The sequence below is a fragment of the Poecilia reticulata genome, linkage group LG3, assembly GCF_000633615.1.
Source record: "Poecilia reticulata strain Guanapo linkage group LG3, Guppy_female_1.0+MT, whole genome shotgun sequence".
Lineage (NCBI taxonomy): Eukaryota > Metazoa > Chordata > Actinopteri > Cyprinodontiformes > Poeciliidae > Poecilia > Poecilia reticulata.
In genome coordinates, this window is record NC_024333.1 from 33,944,312 (window position 1) to 33,965,844 (window position 21,533).

The following is a 21,533-nucleotide window of genomic DNA, read 5'->3' on the forward strand; positions in this document are numbered from 1 at the left end:
GTTCAGTTATGCTAGCTTGACTTTGACAACCTAAACATGTAGATGTGGTGTGGAATTCTGTTTCAGTTCAGTTAGAAAATAAAAGGCGAGTTAAACACCAACTCTAACATCATCAGTACAGCAGGTGTTTAATGAGCTAATAGCAGTGGTAGCTAATCTACCACGTTGATCACTTATTAATAATCGCAAAATAAGCATCAAACCATAAAAACATAAAACTGTAATGGACTGAATATAATTTTTTTTGTGGGGATATTATTAGTACCATTGTTATTATTAAAAAACTAGCAATAATAACAATATTAAATTATAATAACTGTTATAATTTCTCAAGTTTCATTAAGTTTAAATTTGAACCTGTGGACAGCTAAGCAAAATAGGGTTATGGCGACTCCCAGACCGAGCCAGTCAACAACCTTCACACCTAAAACTACTTTATTCCTTCACACCTAAAACTACTCCTATGAACAACGGCTGATAGCTGAAATTTAGAGAAACCGTGTGGGCCCCACACAAGAGTATTGTTTCTGAAAGTCTGCACCTGAACGGCCAGTCCAATCTCTGCTTGTGTGTCAACACAAACCTGTCCTCTGCTACCAACTGTTGAGAATAGAAATCCTGATCAATGAGGGGAGGGGGGATGGGTGGGGGGAGGGGGGATGGCCAAGGTGTTCACAGGCCTGTGAACACCTTGGGATTCCCCCAGAGGACGTGGTACAAGTGGCTGGGGAGAGGGAAGTTGGACCTCTTCTTAAGAATTTCAACAAAGTGGACAGCAAGAATTTTTAGTGTGATCCAACTCTGGTCCATCATGTGATGCCACCTTAATTGGGGCAGAAGTCTTAGTCACCTTTACATCGCTATAGAGACCAGAGGTATCAGAGGAATCACTTTCTTCAACATCGGACTCTCCTAGAGTAAAGTCTTCTGACAGATCCGTTAGAAATGAGTCTTCAGACGGATCCGTCTGAAGACTCACACAGTAGCCGGTTGTGTCATAATAATAAAGTCCATCTTTTTTGGGGGGGGTCATTTGAGACTTCCAACGCCTTTTTAACGGCGCTGATGTCAGCACGGCAAACTTCCCCAGCCGGGGAAGGACGGAAAAGATACGAGTCAAACTCATCGTATTCCATCTCGTCTTTGTAACTGCCGATATCAAAGGCTACAGAAGGGAGGAGTTTATTAAAAACTTTCCTCACTCCTGTGGTTATTAAATACCCTGCACCGAAAGTCAGGGGAAAAAATAATGTGGCAGTGATTTCTGCCATTCTTAAAATGTACTCGAAAAACACACCACAAACACTACACTCAGAGCTGCTTGAACATAAACTCCCGTTTTGAGATGCAAGCATTTAGAACCTCACATGTTCTTTGATCTATGACATAGATCTATAGATGATACTGGACCGGCTCATCATCATGATGGACAGAGAGACTCTGTTCCCTGAGTTCAGGTCCAGAATCTGCTTTCTGTTCCGGAGCCCCGCTCACTATCCACCGGCTTCCTGAGCTAATAACACGGCGCACATTATTTGTGGAGGCATTTGAATGACCGGATTTATGGTAAATCATCACCAATTTAACCCGGAGTACACATGCTAACACGAAGTTAGCTAAAGTCAACTATCTTACAGCAAAAGAAAAGCGCCACCTACCGTCTTTGTGAAGCTTCAAATGCAGGACAAAGTTGGACAAAGTCGTGGCATCTCCATGCGATATTCTCTTCTTGCGTGTTTTACAAGTTGCAGTTCGTTTTTTATTCGAAAGTTCATAACCTACGTAGCCAAAAGAAATTACTCGCGGAAGCATATTCGAGCCGTTATTTCGTCTTTCGTTCCCTGAGCTCTGCAGCGTCACCGCGTTTTTTTTAAATGTCCAAATCCTGTTAATTTGATTGGTTGAGCTGCAGCTACGCACACAGGAGAAACAGAGGGACGGTCTGCGCAYRTTGATACGGAATGAGTGAAATTAATTAATGACGCCACTTTATAAATAATGTGTTTTAAATTTTAAGACTGAGTAAAAAATATCAAGTCTTTTCAAGTGAACAGCTTCAAGTCGAGTCAAGTTCCAAGTCAATGGCATGAAAGTCAAGTCCGAGTCTTTGAGTATTTTTTCAAGTCTGATTTTAACGACTCGAGTCCAAGTCATGTGACTCGAGTCCCCACCTCTGGTTTTAGCAAAAATATTTAGCGAAACTGTTTCCAAATTTTTTCAAAAAGTTTTCAAAAATTCTGCCAAATTTTTTCAGTAAGATTCAAAACAATGTTGCACAATTAGCAAAAAAAAAATTCAGCAAAACTTTTGCCACCGATTTTTGAATTTCCTCATTTAAAAAAAACTTTAAACAAATGAACTGAAAAAATAAATAAATGTTTTGGTGAATTTCAGAGAGAGCCTCTTCCTCCTGACCTACCTGCTGTTTGTGGTGAACGTCGTCGTGGGTCTGATTGTCGGTATTTGGAGAATTGTGATAACCGCCTTGTTCAACATCGTCCACTTCGGTCGGATTGACATCAGTCTCCTCCATCGCACCGCAGAGTCCTACGACCCAGGTAAACGCATTCAAACTCTAATATTTGGATTTTTTAAAGCTTTGATCTGGAGGTTTTTGGTTTTTTTGTCGCCACCCAGCCTACAGGTACTACACCCAGTTCCTGAAGGTGGAGGTGAGTCAGTCCCACCCGGTGCTGAAGGCGTTCTGCGGACTCCTGCTGGACGTGATGGTTGAGGTCGGCAGAGGACAGAAAACACGAGATGCAGAAGAAGGTAGGAAGACGCTGAGCTACAAACGACTAATGGAAGATTTGGAAAATCTGGATTTTTTTCCCCACTGATTTTTCTCCTTGGATTTTAGTTGTTCAGAGTGATGTCATCATGCCTAAGGCGGCCATCTTGTTTGACAAACATTATTTACAGTTTCTATTTATTTAGGATTCAGGTGAACTCTACAACAAAATATTAGGGTCAAACTAAAATCTTTATTGTTTTATAATTGTAATATTTCAATAAATCAGTTGTTATAATATGAGAATACAATCATATGATAGTAAAATCAAAACAAAGTGAGAATAAAAGCCATACCATCAGGAGAATGAAGTAATTTTATAAAAACTCCTTCACAACAAAATCTGTATTTCTTTGTTTATTTGGGACCTAATATTTACTTATGAAATTAATATTTAATTTGGAGCTAAAGTTATACTTCACAAATTTATGAAGTAAAACATTATGAAGTTATACTACATAAAATAAGTATGACTTTATTTTATGTAGTTAAACTTCATAAGATGAAGGTATAATTTTACTTTATGAAATTAGAATTGTCTATTTCGAAGAAAGAACCACTCGCACTAGAAGCTTTTTTCTTATTGAAACAATTTTCTTGTAATTTAAAAATATTCTTCAGTTAAAATTGCATCTTTATTCTGCTAATTATTCTGCTTCTGTTGTTTAGTTGTAGTTCTTAGCTTGCATTTTTGTGATTGTATCATTTTTTTTGCAGTATTTTTCTATTGTATTGGTGTTATTCAATCCAATATTCATGTGTTTTTGCAGCTTTTGGCCTTTTGCCACCATAGTTGCCTATCAAATCTGCACAATGAAATAAATGAGGAGCTATTTTGCACTAATGTGCCAGAGAAAAAGTCTATAAAGTAATGAAAACTCTTCAATTAAATATCCTAACTGTACGTCAGAACGTTTTGACCTGATCGGCTCCTCCTTGGTGCTTTCAGGAGCCCCGGAGAACCGACCCAACAAGGCGGCCAGCGGTCGGAGGATACGCACTCGCTGGCAGCTGCTGTACACGCTGGTGAACAACCCGTCCCTGCTGGGCTCCAGGAAACACTTCCAGACCCTGCAGACGTCCGAGAGCGTCCCGAACGGCACGCCCAGCCGCAGCTCCAAGAAGGAGCCGGAAAAGGCGGAAGCCGAGGCCACCGCGTCCTCTGAGGGCGCGTCGAGTCAAGATAAAACTGAATGAGAGCGCTAGCATGTGCAACAGTTTGCAAAGTTACACAGTCAAAAATGAACAGCAAGAGTTTGGTTTATTTAACCTGTCATAAAGAAAAAAGTATGGCTGGGATCATTTTCAGGTATATTTTCACCAAGATAGACATTTTACCGATATCAGAGTTCAAAATTAAACATTTAATTCACTAAATTAAATGTTTAGTTATCAAATAAGTATTTAATTTAGAGCTCAATTTAATATTTAGTTCTTAAACTAAATATTTCATTCTAAACTAAATATTTATTTTCCAACAAAACATAAAATTTTCAAACTAAACATTTAATTTTCAAACTATAATATTTAATTTGAAGCTAAATATTTTACTTACAAGCTAAATATTTAGTTCACAAATAAATATTTATTTTTCTAACTTAGTATTTAATTTCCAACTCAATAAAAATATTTATTTTCCGTACTAAACATTTAATTTGGAACTAAATATTTAGTTTAGGAACTAAATATTTAATTTGAATGTTTACAGGGCTTAAAGTAAAAAAATTCCTGAGCCTGAAACTTATAGTAATGATAGAAATTTACTATAGCGTTGCTATTGCCACAGTTTAATAAAAAGTGTCTTTGAATAGTGCAAACAATTGCTTCTAACAATACAATTAACAAGCTAAACATTCAAACTTAAATAAGACTTCAGTGCATTTCAACTCAAAACAAAATGTAAAATGTCTGTGCCCTAAAGGTTTGCCTTACAGGCAAAAATCCCTCAATATTAAATAAGAGCCTTTCAGTCAAAGTTTTAGCAAGTAATTTAGAACATGCAACATTACCAACTAGCTCAGTGTTTCTCAACCTTTTTCAGCCCAGCGCCCCCCCAGCCTTTATCCAGGTCCCTCACTGCCCCCAACAAAGAATTTGTAGGCTACTTTGCACTAACCATTATTTTATCATTAATATTACCATCACTATTGTAGATGTTTTGATTTTTATGCTTGTTTCTGTATTTACCATCAAAAATAATTTCCCAGAGAATAAAAAAGTTATGGGAATAGAAATTATTTTCACAGGCGTCTATGAAAAATGCAACAAACATTCAAGTTAAAATTGGTAACAGCAGCCAATCAGAGCGGAAAAAATATTCTTATTCTTTGCCATTTTCTAATTGTTAAATATTCCACAAAATGACCAGATAAAAGATGAACAACATGCCATTTTAAACTTTGAACTATTTGCAATCGACTGAGCTCTGCAACATTAAAACATGGATAGAACTGTAACTACATTAATCATAGCTCTTCTTCTCTTCAGTGTTTCAGTTTCTGGTGGTGCAGCTCTGTGCTGCCTTCAGGAGAATAGGACATCAGAGTATCATCCATWAAACTTCACCCACATGGCATTTATTGTGCAAACCAGAGCTTTCAGTGGAAAAACAAAAGTTCCAGATCCTTTTAATGCCGTACAAATATGAGACAGAAACATGGATTATATCTTTATATAGACCTGTCTATTGATTTATAGATTAATAGTTTTACTGGACAGAAATTACAAAGAACAAATCTGGTTCTTAATCAAATCCTAATGAGTCGAATTGAAAGTGTCATGGAGTCATCAGCCTCATGACATTAACACTGACATGAAAAATAATATTGAAGAAATAAATATATCAAATCTAATTAAAAACATAAATAAGTGATCAGTTCTTTACTGTTATGTTCCAAGATATATTTATTCTCAGTACTAGATATGGTCTCAACAAACCCATGGCACTTCAACAATATTATTTTACCTTTTATCTGGAAATAGTGTCTGTTTATTCTTGCCATACAGTCCTCTGTATTAATCATTGATCGAAAGGTCTTGCCATACCAGTTTATTCCTCTGTATTTACTTTAGTTTCTTAGTTTATTCTTGCATTTTGTTCTTCATTCATTTCCATTTAGTTTCCTTTGATTAGTATTAACTCATACAGAGTTAATAAATGTGGATTTAATATTCACAGATATGTCAACAAACTCTGGCTCGTTTTCCTAGAAAGTCCGATTTGTTCGTAACCGAACTCAAATGTGAACCTTTGTCAGATTGAAACGAACCGAATGCAAACGTTAACGCCAAACGGATGGGAGATCACGCTAAAAGCAGGAAGCAGACGATGGCGCAAGGCATTCTGGGTAAATGGAACCAAAACAAACACGCTAGCAGGAGAAATAGCTCGTGGTCTTTTTCCATGGACAAAAGAGAAATTCAACATCCCCTAAACTCTGGTGCTTCTCCATTTTTATTGACATTTGTGAAGAAGGAATTTGCTTTCAAAAAAGAAAGTAAGTGTTTAAAGTTTATTTTACTGCAAAATAAACTTGCATCTTTTACTGGTAAAAGATGAGGGGTTGCTGAGGTAAATAGGTTTGTTTGGTTAGACTCAGTGCTGTGTGAAAGCTGGCTACACCATCGGAAAATGTAACATTTTGCCCCAATTAAATTGAGTTTAAAGTGAAGACACCATTAACCTCAAAGTTACCTGGAGCTGGTTTCTCTCTCCTCCTTCCACTCGTTTGGCTAGAAGAGCATCAATCAGGTTTGTACTCTGTGAAGTTGAAACGGGGAGAGAGAAATGGCTGCAATGCTGAGGCAGTTTCTGGTTTTCCCCCAGGGGACAGTTGAGGACATCTGTTCTGGAAACAGGGGCACGTAATCGTGGCAAGGCAGTGAATCCACATCTGCCAGTCATTTAAAATGTCAGCACATTTAAATGTGACCCGTTATGCTTCTTTGAACAGGTTATTGGTCTGTGGTCTATACAAAACATGTTCTTTACAATTTCTCCACAGAATCATTCTTGGGTAATGAGATTTTAGTCAGAATGGGCTGTTTTAGGGACTTTTGTCACTTTATATACAGATAAGCTGCGGTCTAACTCAACATTTACAATTCTATAACCGTACGTCTTTGAAAAGCAAAAGTAGAGCCTCCTACACAACCAACAAGATGCAGCAAGTTGTGTGTTTTGTTGTAAGTCAAATGTCCAAACATGCTGGAGCTCAGCTTGGGTTGCTAGGTTACCGGACTGGACGTGGTTGAGGTTACTAGGTAACCAGGCTGAACATGGCTGAGGTTGCTAGGTAACGGTGCAGCAGGAAGTTTTTGAAACGGCCCATTTTCCAAATGCCAAAACAAATGTCTGGTTGTTTTTCTTTCTTTCTTTTTCAAGCACTTGGGTTGTTTTTAGAAGCAGCAGAGACCACAATGGAAGTACAAAAATGTGCAAAATGTGAATTCTGCAAACAGACAAATGATTAACAGCAAGCTGAACCTGAAATTTATCTTCAGCTGGATCACGTTTTGTGCCTCTAACTGTTCTGAGAGGCTAGTTTTTAACTCCATATTGATGTTCACCACAGCCGGGCTGACGGTGCTAATCAATATTAGTATCTGTGTCAGCAGAGAGGGATCGATCGTACGCTAACAGCTTACAGCAGCTGGACTCTCATTAGTGCTCAGTTCCCTGATGATTTGCAGACTATCAAGATTTTTTTTAAGTTTGACCATCTTTGTTTGCCTCTGAACTAAAATCATTCAAATTCTGTTTTGTTTGTTAAACTAACGTAATATTTTCATCTTTCTTACGTACAAATGTCACAAAATAGCCCACAGAAATATAAAGTTTTGTCTTAATATAGTTTATTCTCCAGCATTTGCAAAAAAAAAACAGCCACAGATTTCAATAAAAACAGTTGAACAACTGTTAGTTATCCCACTTTTTACATTTTATTGAGGCACATGGATGGTTAAATGGGAATTTATGAAAACGGACAACTTCCTTTATCACTTGGGTTAAACAGACAAGAGGCACAGAAATAAAGTTCAATTTTGAGTGGAGAACATTGAAGACAGGCAGCATGCAGGGCCTCTAAAACAGCAGAGGACCCAGAACACATAATTAGATAATACTGAAGTGTTTGAACACATTTCTACCAACAACAAGTTTACAGTTTTTTTGTTTATTTTCACAGAGCATCCTGACATTAAAACAGGACAAACAGATTACCTTTAAAGCAACAGAATTTAGGTTTCTGAGATTTGGCTGCGTCCCTAATGAGACAAAAATCACAACAAAAAAAATCACAATAATGTTATAAAGACGTTACATTTAAAGAGACAGTGTATTTTTTTCATGATATACATAAAAACACAGAATGCATTAAAAAAGCAGAAAATGAGGCAGATTTTCAGTGTTTCTACAGACGACAGTGAAATGATCTCAAAAGTTGTTGAGTCTTTGTTGATATTCTGGCTGCATCATTTCTCATCAGACATAAAAGCGGCTTCAGCATTTCGGTCAAATCAATTAAAAAACAAAAAGACAGACATTGACTGCTTTGATTCTGTGGTGCAACATTTATCTTGAAAATCATACCGTTTGTTTATTTTGGTCTAGGAATGCAAATTTTTAAATAATGAGTTCAAGATGGCCGACCGGCTAAATTTTTCATAATATGCTGAACTTTAAAAAAAAAAGAAGCACATCACTATATTTGAACTATTTTTGTATCAGCTGTGTTAAATACTGACTGAATAAATAGAGAATTGTGGTTCTCTTACAGCAGTGTTTCTGAACCGTGGTCCTCAGCGCCCCCCTGTCCTGCATGTTTTAGGTATTTTCCCTTCTGCCACACACCTGAATTGTATCTCTGGGTGATTAACAGGCTTCTGCAGTACTTGATGGTCACGCAATCATTTTAATCAGCTGTTCTGGAATAGAGGCACAGAGCAGGGCGGGCGGTGAGGACCAGAGTTGAGAAACACTGTCTTACAGTATTAAACTTAGACAACCCTCAACATAATCCATGCTTATTGGCATCATGACTTTTTCTATCATGTTGCAGTTTTTCTGCATTATTCCTTCACGTTTATGTCATCAGATCCTCCTCGCCTTCGTAGCAAATTGGTTGATGCTGCTCCGTCATCAGCAGAATCAACTCTATTGTTGAGTGTTTATATTTCAAAACAGAACCGCATACCGGACTCTGTTTGGACCGTTTCTCTTTCCCGTTCTGGGATACCTGCGCGACCATCTTTATTTCTGTATCGGTGGCCAAACTACAACGCTGAAAAAAGTTTAATCGGACGTCATTAGTTAATCGATTGAAACAAATTAGATTCTAATAACTCATTTATCAACCATTTGCATCCCAGGTTTGGGCCCATTTTCACTCAGACGTTTGGGTCTAGCTCAAGTTCTGCTACAGACATTAGCAGCTTTGGTTCTGTTTTAAAGCAAATCTACCTTCATCCATGTCAGATCAATGTGAAGGAGAGCAGAACTTCTTTGGGGCTTAAAATAAACCAAACCAATGAGAAATAAGACTGATTTGGGTCAGAATATGTTTGCGGATTAGTCATCAGGATATCTGTAGTTGCTGGTAATATTGACGGCTTCAGCCCCCAAAGGCAGCCTGTCGCTGTACTCGGATCCCATCTCACTGTCATCTACGTTTCCCTTGCAAGTGAAAGACTCGGTGACGATGCTTTCCTCTGTGTCTGCCTCCTTCTCCCCGTCGTCTACGCTCTCCGTCTCTACTTCGTACTCGTTTATCTTCCTCTGAGACTCTCTGATGGGAGCGTGCATGCTCAGGTTCAGGTTCCTCTCCAGGTGGTACTGGTCTTTGGCCTTCAGGATCAGACGGTAGGTCTTACTGCGGTACTTGTAGACCAGGTGGAAGCACGTTGCGCCAAGCAGAGGCACGGTGGACACGGTGAGCAGGCAGATGCTGACGGAGATGATGATGAGGAGGTTCGGTACCCTCCGTCTGGTGGCAAACAGCACCTGGACTTCACAGTCCTCCCCTCTGTAGGTCAGACACAGGGAGTAGTTTGTGCTGGGTCGTAAGCCACTGAACAGGTAGGTGTTGACACCTTCCTTGATCTGCGACCACTGAACAGCAGAGTGTTTACTGTCGGTAGCGATGCAAAGATACAAACCGCTTGATTGGAAGTTTTCCGGGACATCCGGAAAGCCGGAGTTTTCCTCGCTGTCACTCTGGAAGCTCTTGGCTTGGCTGGGGCTCCTGTCTTGGGGTATAAGTAGAGGATTGAGTCGCACCGTTGCCTCTGTTTCTGACACTCCAAGTGCAATGACACCAAAGTCAAAGGTGTACTGCTTTACATCGTCCAGGCTTGCGTTCAGGATGTGGCCGGAGATGTTCTTTGTGTTCGCAGTTAAGCCACATTTGCTTGAACGAACCAGGTATCTTGTTGTGTCTTCATAAAATTTAGGATTGATGTGAGCAGTTGGAGGGATTGTAGGGTCTTTTCTTTCTAAATCCGGAAGATTTAGAGAACCAAAGACTGATTTTCTCTTGGTTTGTGGGTGAACTGTTGGGTTGGTTTGAGTGGAAGTGAGCACTGTGGTCATCACTTTGATTGGTGTTGGTTTTGGACTTGCAATCACCTTAACAGACACTGAATCTTCAGCTCTGCCAAACGCATTTGTTGCAGAGCAGCTGTAGTCCCCACCATCCTCTTGTCTCAGGCTTGAAATGAGAAGCGTGCCATTGTTAAACACTTTTAATGAGTCAGACCCTTCATTAGATTCTGCAGAGTCATCCTCAGTGACAGACAGAACCACCTCATGTTTTTGGCCTTTGCTGGAAATATTCCACACCATCAGAGGTCTTGGGTTTCCCTTGAACTCACAAGTCAAAATTAATTCAGAGTTCTCATGGAAAACCATGTCGATAACATGCGGTTCAGTCAGTATTGTGACATTTGGGCTTGTACACTTGGACTCTGGCAGTTTTGAAATGATTTCACCTTTAAGTTCCTTGGGAGATGCGCAAGTGATCAAGCTCTGATCCGAAACTGAGACGATGGTTGTGGAGATCCAGTCTCTGAGCCAGTCCAAGGTGCAGGTGCACACGAAAGGATTGTTAAAAATCTGCAAATGTGACAAAGACACCAAGCTGTCAAATGTCCCCTCAGCTATGGTCACGAACCTGTTGTTGTTAAGTCTGAGTGACCTCAGGTTTTTGAGGTTGGCGAAGGCGTCTCTGGGCAGGTGGGCCAACTCGTTGTGGTTCATCTTCAGCAACTCCAGAGCCGTCAGGTTCAGCAAATCCCCCCAGGGGAAGTCTGCCATCTTATTGTGGCTAATGTCGAAGTTACGAAGATGAACCAAAGGTACGAGGCTCCCTTCCTCGATGGAGGAGATGTCGTTTCGGGCCATCCACAGGGAGGTCACCTGGGTGACGTTATCGAAGCTGCCGAGTGGGATCATGGCGATCAGGTTGGCAGAGAGACTCACGGTCGTCACGTTGGGAGGCAAACCCTCTGGGACTTTGGCTAAGTCTCTGTAGGAGCATTCAGCATAGTGGCGCTCGTATTTATCTGAGCAAGTACAAGACTCAGGGCAGCAGAGGACGGACGAGAGGAATGTGATGATCCACAGAGCAAAGGGGAGGATGTCTGCTGCTGCCATTTCTGCTCCTGTAAATCAGCAGAGAATAATTGAGACTGGTTCATCATTCCCCAGTAAGAGACATCTGACTGGAATAAAAGGTGAGGTAGCACAAGTTAAAGGAATAAGGCATAATAAACTTCTATGGATCAGAAATATTAAAAACAAAACATGTTCATTAAATTTTTTGCACAAAATCACTCTTGGATAATTAGACTTTAGTCTGATCAGTTTTAATGCTTTGTTTTAGGGCGTCCTGTCGCTTTAAATCCCCATAAACAGCTGCTGGCCACGCCCCTGAACTCAACGTTTACACTCGCATGTGAAAATGGCTGCAAACAGAATTATACAACCATATATCTTGGAAAAGTAGAAGTAGAGCTTCCTGCACAACCAACAAAAATGCAGCAAGTGGTTTCTGGATGGTTAATGGTTTCTGGATAGTTTTTTTTAAGTGCTTGGTTTGTTTTTAGAAGCAGTAGAAACCCAAATGGAAGTACAAAAAACATAAAAAATTTGAATTTTACACAATAACGCCTCTTTGACATTAATGACTTTAGAAGGTTTGATTCAGTTCTTAAGACCAGATGTTTTGCTCAGAAATTCACAAAGTAAATGTCATGAATAGTAGAACAAGTGGAGGTTTGGTCATGGTGAGGATAGACGCGGTTGTAGTGAAAAAATGATGGTTTCAATGATGATGGCAAAAAGTGAACAGAAATCCAGGCAGCACAGGTGAGCAGTGAGGCAAGGAAGCTCAGACACTGGAACGGCATGAGACGGCGAAAAGGCAGCGAGGAACAATGACATGACAAAAGACTCAAGACAAAAGACTCACGACAAAAGACTCAAGACAAAAGACTCACGACAAAAGACTCACGACAAGGATCCGTCAGTGTGATGGCTGTGGTTACAACCACACAAATGTAACACGCAATCACACAATAGTTTAGTCAATTTCACCACACTTATATTTTGTTTTTTTAAATCTGGGATTTAATTTACAGAATAACTGTTTTTTGTTTAGAAGGCACTGTATTTTAGAATATGCGCACATTTTAGTTTACACTGTTATGTTTTGCTTGATTTAACCTTTGTTTGTTTTTTGAGTTACCTCAGTGCTGTCCAGTCCTTCAGGAGAACAAAGAGGTGGAGCAAACCTGAGACTACAGATTGGTTCATACCATTTGTTAAAAGTCCGTCTGACCGAGGAAGATTCAACTGATGAGAATTCTGAAATTAGCGCAAGTTAGACGCACAGTCTTCTACACCATTACTCATCATCAAGAGGGAAATAGGATTTTCCTATGTTAGCTTCAGTTAAGTTTTTGTGTCTTCTCCCCTTTGTGTCTTCTATGTGGCCTGATCAGCCAGTATTTAAGTTTCCCCCTTGTCTCGTGTAGACAGGTCTGTTTGTTTGAGTCAGTCTGAGTTGAATTCTGTTTCTTTGACCTCTTTTATGGGCCCAACTTTGTCATTTTTCATTATTTACCAAAGGTTTTGTTTTGGGTTAAATAAAAAGCAATTCTTTTTTAATTTAAACCTGTGCATGGCTCTCTTTTGACGGCTTGGTCCATCAGTCAGGAAGCGGGGAACACAGCAGGCGGGATTAAATACACAGGAGATAATCAGGGGAAACAAGAGGCATCTGGAATAGATCAGGGGATAGACAACACAACAGAGGAACTACGAAAACACAAAAATACACAGCAAGGCCTTTGAAAGATGTTTAATTTGCTAGTAGGTGTTGGCAGAATGATAGAAACAGCAATACGTAAGAAATGCAGCGTGCAGATTCTATTTAATCAAATTAAAGCGAAAACAAAATCGTAAGTATTTTTGCTCTAGTTGTGCAAATATCTCAGTCCACTTGAAATAAGACAAAACCAACTAAGAAGCAACTTTTCAGCAAAATTTATACATTTTTTTAAGTTAATAATTCCTTAATATTGAAAAAGTTCTAGTTCCACTGGAAGATTATTTTATAACTAGACATTTTCCCATGTTATAAATTAAATTATCTGCAGGTGGAACTAGAACTTTTTCATGAATACTAAGGAATTATTTACTTTAAACTAGCTCTTATATTTTAAGGAAAGGTTATTTCTAAAATATTTGCACTAGAAACTAGACAAGAATTTGTGAGATTTTGTGTTTTTGCAGTGATGTTTTACTGCAACCATTCAGCTTCTCATAGAGAAAATAAACCTGGTTTGTTTTTGTAAATATCCAGATTTCTAGACCGTGCAACATGGAAATATTTTAGATTTTTTACACACCATAAAACAGATTTTAGATGAGCACTTTTTCCTGGTTTTAAAACGTTTTTCACCTGAGAAGTCCATGAAGTTTTTTTTATTTTTTTTATCTCTAATCTCACTGAAGCAGAAATAAATTTGCACATTAATGAGTCCCGGTTAAACGCAGCGAGGCGTCTGGTTTTTAAAGTGCGCAGCAGCTTCTGTCCTTGGTGCTGAAAGGCAGGCGGAGGTCTGGTCTGATTCTGACCCAAATACCACAACAACCTACATAAACGCCACAAAGTTCATCTGAAGGCAGAATAGACAAAAGCTCTGCGTCAGAGCTGAGAGCAGCTTACCTGTGTCTGTTTTTTTAATTCTGCAGAATAATCCAGAGCGTGTGAGTCAGTGTTTGCTGTCAGACTCCAGAAAGCTCAGCTCCTGCGTCAGTTTGTCTGCTGGCATGTTGGAAAAAAACCCAGTTCACTGCAGAGGGAGWACGCCGTCTGCGAACATCTGTGTCATTCTGAAGCATCTTCCTCCCTCCTCCTCCTCCTCCTCCTCTGTCTGCTCTGGAACCACGTCAATGAGCCCCAAACAAATATTTTAAAGGGGAAACGACCTGTAATTTTCTCAGAAATGGAGAGGGAGGTGAGTTATAGCTTAATCTATAATTTAAAGCATAATAAGTGGAATATTTTAGCCTCAGTGGTTTAGGATAAAGAAATGAAGTACGACACTTTCTAAAATAGCTGCAGAAATGGGTCCCACTTTACGATCAGGCTCCCGTTATAATTCAACTCTACATGCCTTATAAATCATTAGAAATATTAAGAGTGAAGAAAGAAAATCTACTGTGAGCCAAATGTATTCACCTACATATTTTACCTGGAGTTGTGATGACTTGTAAGCACAATAAGCATTTTTTAGAATGTAGTCTTCCTCTCAGMCTTAATTAATGCACAGTAAACAGTTATTAATGATTTGTGAAGTGTTTATAGATGAATTGATCTATAAATTATTTAACGGCCATCTATAAGTGGAGCCTTATTGATGGCTCTCCTTAAACTTTATTGCAAATAAAGTTTAACTAACTGACTGATGTCTTTTTATGAAGCGACKCAACTGGTTTGAATTTTACATAAAGAACAGATATTTTATTGTTTCAATGGGTAACAGAAATCAGACACGAGGTGCCCCAAGGCTCAACCCTGGGACTCCTCTTATTTAACCACCATAGCTACTCAGATGATACGCAGCTCTACGTTATCATCAGGTGGCTCTGAACATATCTATGCGTTGATCTAAACCTGGCGCAATATATTATGATAAATTAAAACAAACTCAATCATTTTCATTTGCATGATTTATCGTTTTTTACTTTTCTCTCTTTTTCTACCAAAAACTGGATGACAAAAGTCTTCAGTCTGGTTCTTTGGTCTCAACATTTTGTTTACAGAGACTTCATAATTCATTTTATTTGTTGTTTTATTTATTTATTTTGGATATTTAAAATGTTTTCCAGTTCCAGTGTTAAATGTTTGTTAGAATGTAAAGTTTATTGATCTTTGAGAATCTGTTCCTGCTTTATTATTATTAATAGTGATAACTTCTCCGGGGACAATTTATCGTCCAGCAAAATTTGTGATCACAATTGGCCTACTTAAAGTAAATCAACAACTTTCTCCAACTGAACAGAAACAAAACTGAAGTTATTATCTTTGGACCTGAAAAGGAACGATCCAGAGTCAAYGCACAGCTTCAGTTATTACAGCTGCAAACCAGAGATCAGGATTAAATCAGGGAGTGGTGATAAACTCTGACCTGAACCTTCAGATTCATATAAACATAGTTACAAAGTCGGCCTTCTGTCACCTGAAGATCATTTCCAGGATTAAAGAACGGCTAGGAATCCATCTATCCAATATGTTAACTAACTTCACCAAAACACAAAGTCAATCTGTTGAAGGTCTCCACACATTTTTTATTGTTCTTCAGCCAGAAATGGCCCAACTTTATTATATTTCACACATACAACCAGGAGAAAAATCAGCTACACGTCTTTCATTTGTAATCTTTTATATGCAATGACACAAAAAAGAGCATTTGTGGAAAACAAAAAATATTTTGGACCTGAAAATACACTAAAAAAACAGATTTTGCATAGTGGATTAAATCTATTTTATGCCAAATAATTAAAATCAAGCCAAAATGTTGCTAATTAACATTATCTAACAAGCATGTACCTGTAAATAAGGAAACAGTTCATTATTTTGAGTTAAATGTAAAAAGTAGCTTTACATTTTTGCATTTAAATTTTACAAGAAAAAGCTGATCATAAACAGCTGATTAGAAGATTTTAACAATATTCATGAAATATATATATATATAAATGGCTCGAGTTGCAGAATTTGATTTTTGTTATTTTAAATACTTAATCTCTGAATTATAAATTCATCAGATTTCTCAGTTTTTGAGCTCAGGAAATTTGTTATTAATGATATGATTTGAAATAAGCAGAAATTACGCATTTAAGTTTGTTTGCAGTTCCTGTGCAAACATTAAAATAAATCTAAGAAGATAAATTATCCGTTTCTGCTGCAAAAAGGCAGAAATTAACAGTAAAAACTCTCAAAATCAGTTCAGCTGTAATGATGCTGATTGTCCAGCAGATGGCGCTGCAGCTCTTCAGTATTGAAGGTCTTCACATCTTTTCCACATTTTGCTCCTTCAGAAGCAGCAAATAAATTTAAAAGACAAACATTTGATCATAATTGACATGTTGTAAGATGTCTTCCCTTCACGGCAGGTTTAGATTAATCCCACCAATCTTTACTGGAGTTTGTGTCAGAATAATGCGTGTTTCACTAAGAAATATTCAGATTTATCTTTATTAACGGACATTTTAGGATCAATTTTCCCCTCACTGATATCACTGAGTGAAATTAACACGCATGTTTTTTTTCACTAAAGGAAACGACACAGAAACCTCCAAAGACATTAATGCAACTTTAGAAAACAGAAGTTTTAGAGAAAAAAGCTGAAAATTTACGAGTTTGAAAAGTCAGAAACTTGTTAAAACCAACTCAAAATTTTTATAGAAAAAACTTACAAATGTCTGAGTTTGAAATATCAAAAATTTGCCATAAAAAATCTGAATTTGTTTTATTTAATCTCAAATTATCTGGAAAGAACTGTAAATTTACTGCATTTTAAATAAACATTTTAGAAAAAAAGAGGACATTTTATTAACCTCAGGTTTTTTCTATAAAAAACCTACAAATTTTTGAGTTTCAAGTTTGCTATGAGAAACTCAGAAATGTTTAAATTACTCTCAAAATTTCCTAAACTGGAAATCTCTTGAGTTTTAAAAGTAAAAACAAAAAAAACAGATTTTTTTTTTTTAGATGAACTTCAGAATTAACCTGGAAAAAAYTTTGAAATTTCTGAGTTTCAAAAGTTTTGCAACCTTTGGAGTTAATAAATTGTCTTTTCTTTTCCAGAAAGTAGCTGAGATTTCTCTCAAAAGTTCAGAACTTTTTTGGTTGAAATTTACTCCRTTTTTTCCCTCCATATCTGCATTGTCCCTCATGCGCCGCCGTAGAACCGGCTTGACGYGCTCCCGCACACCTGGAAATACCCGCACCGAGAGAAAAGGTGAGGAGAAACACACTTTTCTAATTAATTATTGCATGTAATCAGATAAACCGCAACAGTTTTCTAATAACTTATAAACCTTTTTAAATCAGGCCAACGCCACCAGCAGCTCGCAGTTTCTCCTTACGCCACCAGGCGTCGCTGTTTGCAAACAAATGGTGATGATCTGACTGACTGAGCGGCTCAGATGTTTTGTTTTACTGAAGGATCACAACGTAAAACTGTCAGCAGACATAAAGTAAACTGACACTAAAGTCTTGACTCTCACCTTTTATTTTTACTACATGGTTCAACAAACAAAAGGAATTTGAATGTTGAGGAAACACAAAGGAAATCCTTCATTTTGTAAAAATGTCTTTGTTATTTTGGACAGGAACTTAATACTGGAGAAACTCAAAGCACATCCATTAGTTTTATTGATCACGCAACACAAAAACACGTCAAACCGATCAGTGATTATCAATAAACAGAAGCTGCTATTTCTTTCTGCTTGTTGAAAATTTCTTCTCAGTGATTAATCCTCAAGATTAAATTAAAGGAAGGAAAAACTTTCTCCAGAAGAACAGATAAAAATGTGCAGGTTTTTTATTCTGACTTTTTATTAGACATTTTTAAAAAATAGTTCTACTTTATAGTTACATTTTTTAAGGCATGAATAATTAAGTGCCTGATCTGAAATCAGATTTATTGTTTTAAATGTTTTATTGAACTTTATGGGATCATAAAATGGGATCAAGGGAAAGTTGAGCAAACATTTTAACGATTCAGCTTCACTTCTCTCTTCATTTTTTTCCATTTATTACAGATAAAAGCAGCAATGATTTCCACATGCTAAAATAAGCAGTTCATTCAATAAATAGGTAAAATTAACAGGAATCATCAGTTTTCACAAAACCTTTTCTCACTTACATAAAACTACATTTTTAAAATCTTATATTTTCTTCTTTTTATTATTATTCTCATGAAAATGCAGTAAAACATCCACTTTCTTGAGGACAGGAGGTGCATGAAACCCAACAAATCTTGTTTTCTGAACGTCTTCAGCTGCAGTCGTTACTTTCCAACTTTCTTGAAGAGGTTAGGATAGATTAAAAAAAACATACATTACATTTTTTAAAACAAAATCCTTCTTAGATAATCAGATTTTAGTCTATTCAGGGCGTCACTTTAAATCCAAATAAGCTGCTGCTGGCAATGCTTGCACATAAAAATGGCTGCAAACAGATGCAATTATACAACTCTACACCTTTGACAAGCAGAAGAAGAGGCTCCTGCACAACCAACTAGAAAGCAGCAAGTGGTTTCTGGATGGTGAAGCCGTATTCACACAGGATCAGTGTAGCCTGGGCACCACAGGCTGTTTGTAAGAATTACAGAGATTGTCTGTGTTGTTAATCTGAGTTCCTTTGATATTTCTAATCCAATAGATACATTTTTATTTGTTTTTCGCTAAGAATGGAGGCTGCGTTGGAGAGCATTGAAAGCCTTTTGGGCCTCAGACCAGCAAAACCCTATCAACCCACAAAACACAGCATCAAAAGGAAAAGGCTAAAGTAGGAAATCAGAGTCAAATGGTGGCTCACATCATGCACTGCTCTGTGCTGAAGAGTCAGTTTCTTATTTCACACTAGCTAGCTAGCCACAGCCTGACAAGTAGGTTGAACGTCAACTCGCATCATTCCTCGAGTCGACCCAAAACAGAGACTTAGCACCTGGGAAATGTTCGTAAGTTTGAGCAAAATAGTTTTTGGTTGCAAAAACCAAACGTAATTTATTTACTAAATGGAGTCCCAGCTTAAAGCTGAAGTCATCAGCAAAACACTTGTGTTTTCCAGCAGCCATTGTACAGAGCATACAGCAGTAAAACCAGCTGACCAAACGTGCTGGAGATCTGCTGGGGTTGCTAGGTAACGGGTGGAACTCGGCTGGGGTTGCTAGGTAACGGCGCCCATGGAATGTGACTTAACAATCGGGAGGTTTTTTTAACGGCTCATATTCCAGACACCAAAAAATATGAGCTTATTGTCAAAACACAGCTGAGTGTTTTTTTTTTTAAATGCTTGAACTGTTTTTAGAAGCAGTAGAAACCCAAATGGAAGAATAAAAACTTTGTGTTCAGACTTTTTAAGTGACTTTATGGAAATGGTGACTATTATCTGTGGAGGTGAAACTGATCACAGCTCCTCACGCTCCGACTCCAGTTCTGTCCTGTAGGTCATGTCAGAGCTGAGGAGGCGTCTGAATCCATCCGAGGACAAATTTAATCAAACCATCTTCCATATTTCACACCTTCTGAAAATTAACAGGAAATCACACGTGTCAGTGCGGACGGTAAAGAAGCCGAGCCGCCGTTCATACGCACCCCGTGTGCGGCTTACAGCCCTCAGCGTTTCCATCAGGAGGAGCTGGAAGGGCTTCGGAGAGCCTCGTTTGCCTCCATAATCCCTCACAGCTCTCCACATGTTCGCATGGCGCGGTGCACTCACGCACACGCTAAGGACGGAGTAAGTCTGAACACAAAAGACGAGTCCTTTTTACACGGCCGAATTAGCATAGCGGAGGCACCGCATTATGCAAATGCGTTCTGGTTCCTGTGTGGAAGTGCTCGTAAATTGGATGATGTTTTATGATGATGTAAGAGTGAGTTAAAAAGCTGCGTTTGAACCCCTCCTCAGCCTCTTGCTTCCCACTAGCTGTCATGAATCTCCGCGTTTCGGAGTCTGTAAGACAATAAAAACCGTGCGGGATTAGCCTGCGGACTGCGGCAGAGGATGAGAAGTGTTAAACCTCTCACCACTGAGATAAAAGGATCGGAAGTGTGTCGCTGGAGAGCTGGAAAAAAGAAAAAAAAATGGATATGCGGCTTGTTTTTGGATAAAGGAAGGTCAAACAGGCTGAAATAAACAGGAATTAATCGAGTTACAGAGGCGAAGGTTGAGTGCAATAAGGATGTGTTGTAGAAACACACACACACACACAGCGGCCTTGGCTTTGTTCTAGCCATTTGTCTGGTATTACACAGGCTCCATTTACTCCTGATTGCCTGTGACTGCTGACCTCTGACCCCAATCCACACCGGTACTGGAGGAGGAGCCATCAATACTGGCAGCAGGTTGTTTTTGCCCCTGAGCCGGTGGATAAATGATGCCCTTGGTGGAAACGCACAAAGAGACGGGATGAAAAGACTCGGCCTGATGTTCTGCATGTTTCTGCTTCACAAACTGGTTTGTTTCACTGCTGGAGCTGCCGTGAAAATACACTGCAAAAACACAAAATCACACCCGGATATTCGCACTTTATACTGCTACAGTTCTGGTACATTTGAAATGAGGTAAAATTAACTTACAAATAACTTTTCAGCTTATTTTAAGTAAATAAGTCTTTAATATTGATGAAAAATCACAAGACATTTTCCAGATGTTATGAGTGAAATAATCTTCCAGAATAAATTTATCAATATTAAGGAGTTACTGASTTAAAACAAGCTCCCATTTCTTTCTGAAAAGTTTGTTAGTTTTGACTGATTTCAGGTGTAATACAAACCAGACATAAAATTAAAAAAAAACACAAAATCTTACAAAGTATTTTTGGTCCAGTTTAAAGTACAAATATCTTAGTAGACTTTAAATAAGTAACCTTTTAGTAAAACATGAAAGGCTATAATTCCTTAATATTGATAAAAAGGTTGTAGTTTCCCTGTCAGATATATTCACTTATAACAAGGCATTGTTTCCATGTTAAAGTGAAATAATCTGCCACTGGAACTGGAACTTTTTTCCATCTATATTAAGTGATTATGGACGTAAAATAAGCTCCTTGATTAAAAGTTACTTGTAAGTTACTTTTGTCTTATTGCAAATGAATTAAGATATTTGCACTGGAAACTAAAAATACTTGGTAAGATTTTGTGTTTTTTCAGCAACATGGAGACACAATGTTGACCAGGAAGAAAATAACCCTAAAAWCATATTATATACGACGTGTTTAGTTAAGAAGTTGACTTAATGTAGTGTAAGCAAAGAGCAGGAGCTTTAATGGAGCACAGAAACACTGAGATCTGCTTCCGGTGATGAATTGTGGCCTCGTGGCTCCAGACCTTGATTTTCGAATATCATCCAGTATCAGGCCTTGGGGGAAAAGCGGAGACGATCCTCTCTCATTTATATTTACCCTCCTCCACCCGCTGCTGTGCTGCCATTCCTCTTCCCGCTCCCTG

The 21,533-nt window shown here is 38.3% G+C and overlaps 1 protein-coding gene and 1 pseudogene across 1 annotated transcript; one reads left to right on the top strand and one right to left on the bottom strand.

Moving 5' to 3' along the window:
* The window catches only part of LOC103463018 (stimulated by retinoic acid gene 6 protein homolog), a 15,873-nt pseudogene extending 11,783 nt beyond the window's left edge, over window positions 1-4,090 (top strand).
* Window positions 4,091-8,697: 4,607 nt separating this feature from the next.
* Window positions 8,698-14,212, bottom strand: LOC103462918 (immunoglobulin superfamily containing leucine-rich repeat protein 2-like). The gene is made up of 2 exons (XM_008405978.2): window positions 14,020-14,212; window positions 8,698-11,449 (listed from the first exon to the last, which is right to left on the bottom strand). Exon 2 carries the CDS (start codon window positions 11,439-11,441, stop codon window positions 9,360-9,362), a length of 2,082 nt encoding a protein of 693 aa, XP_008404200.1. The 5' UTR covers window positions 11,442-11,449; window positions 14,020-14,212; the 3' UTR covers window positions 8,698-9,359.
* Between the last annotated feature and the right edge of the window lie 7,321 nt (window positions 14,213-21,533).

What these genes read in the sequence shown, in the direction of transcription:
- LOC103462918 (XM_008405978.2), bottom strand. Translation starts at nt 11,441, where the DNA reads ATGGCAGCAGCAGACATCCTCCCCTTTGCTCTGTGGATCATCACATTC.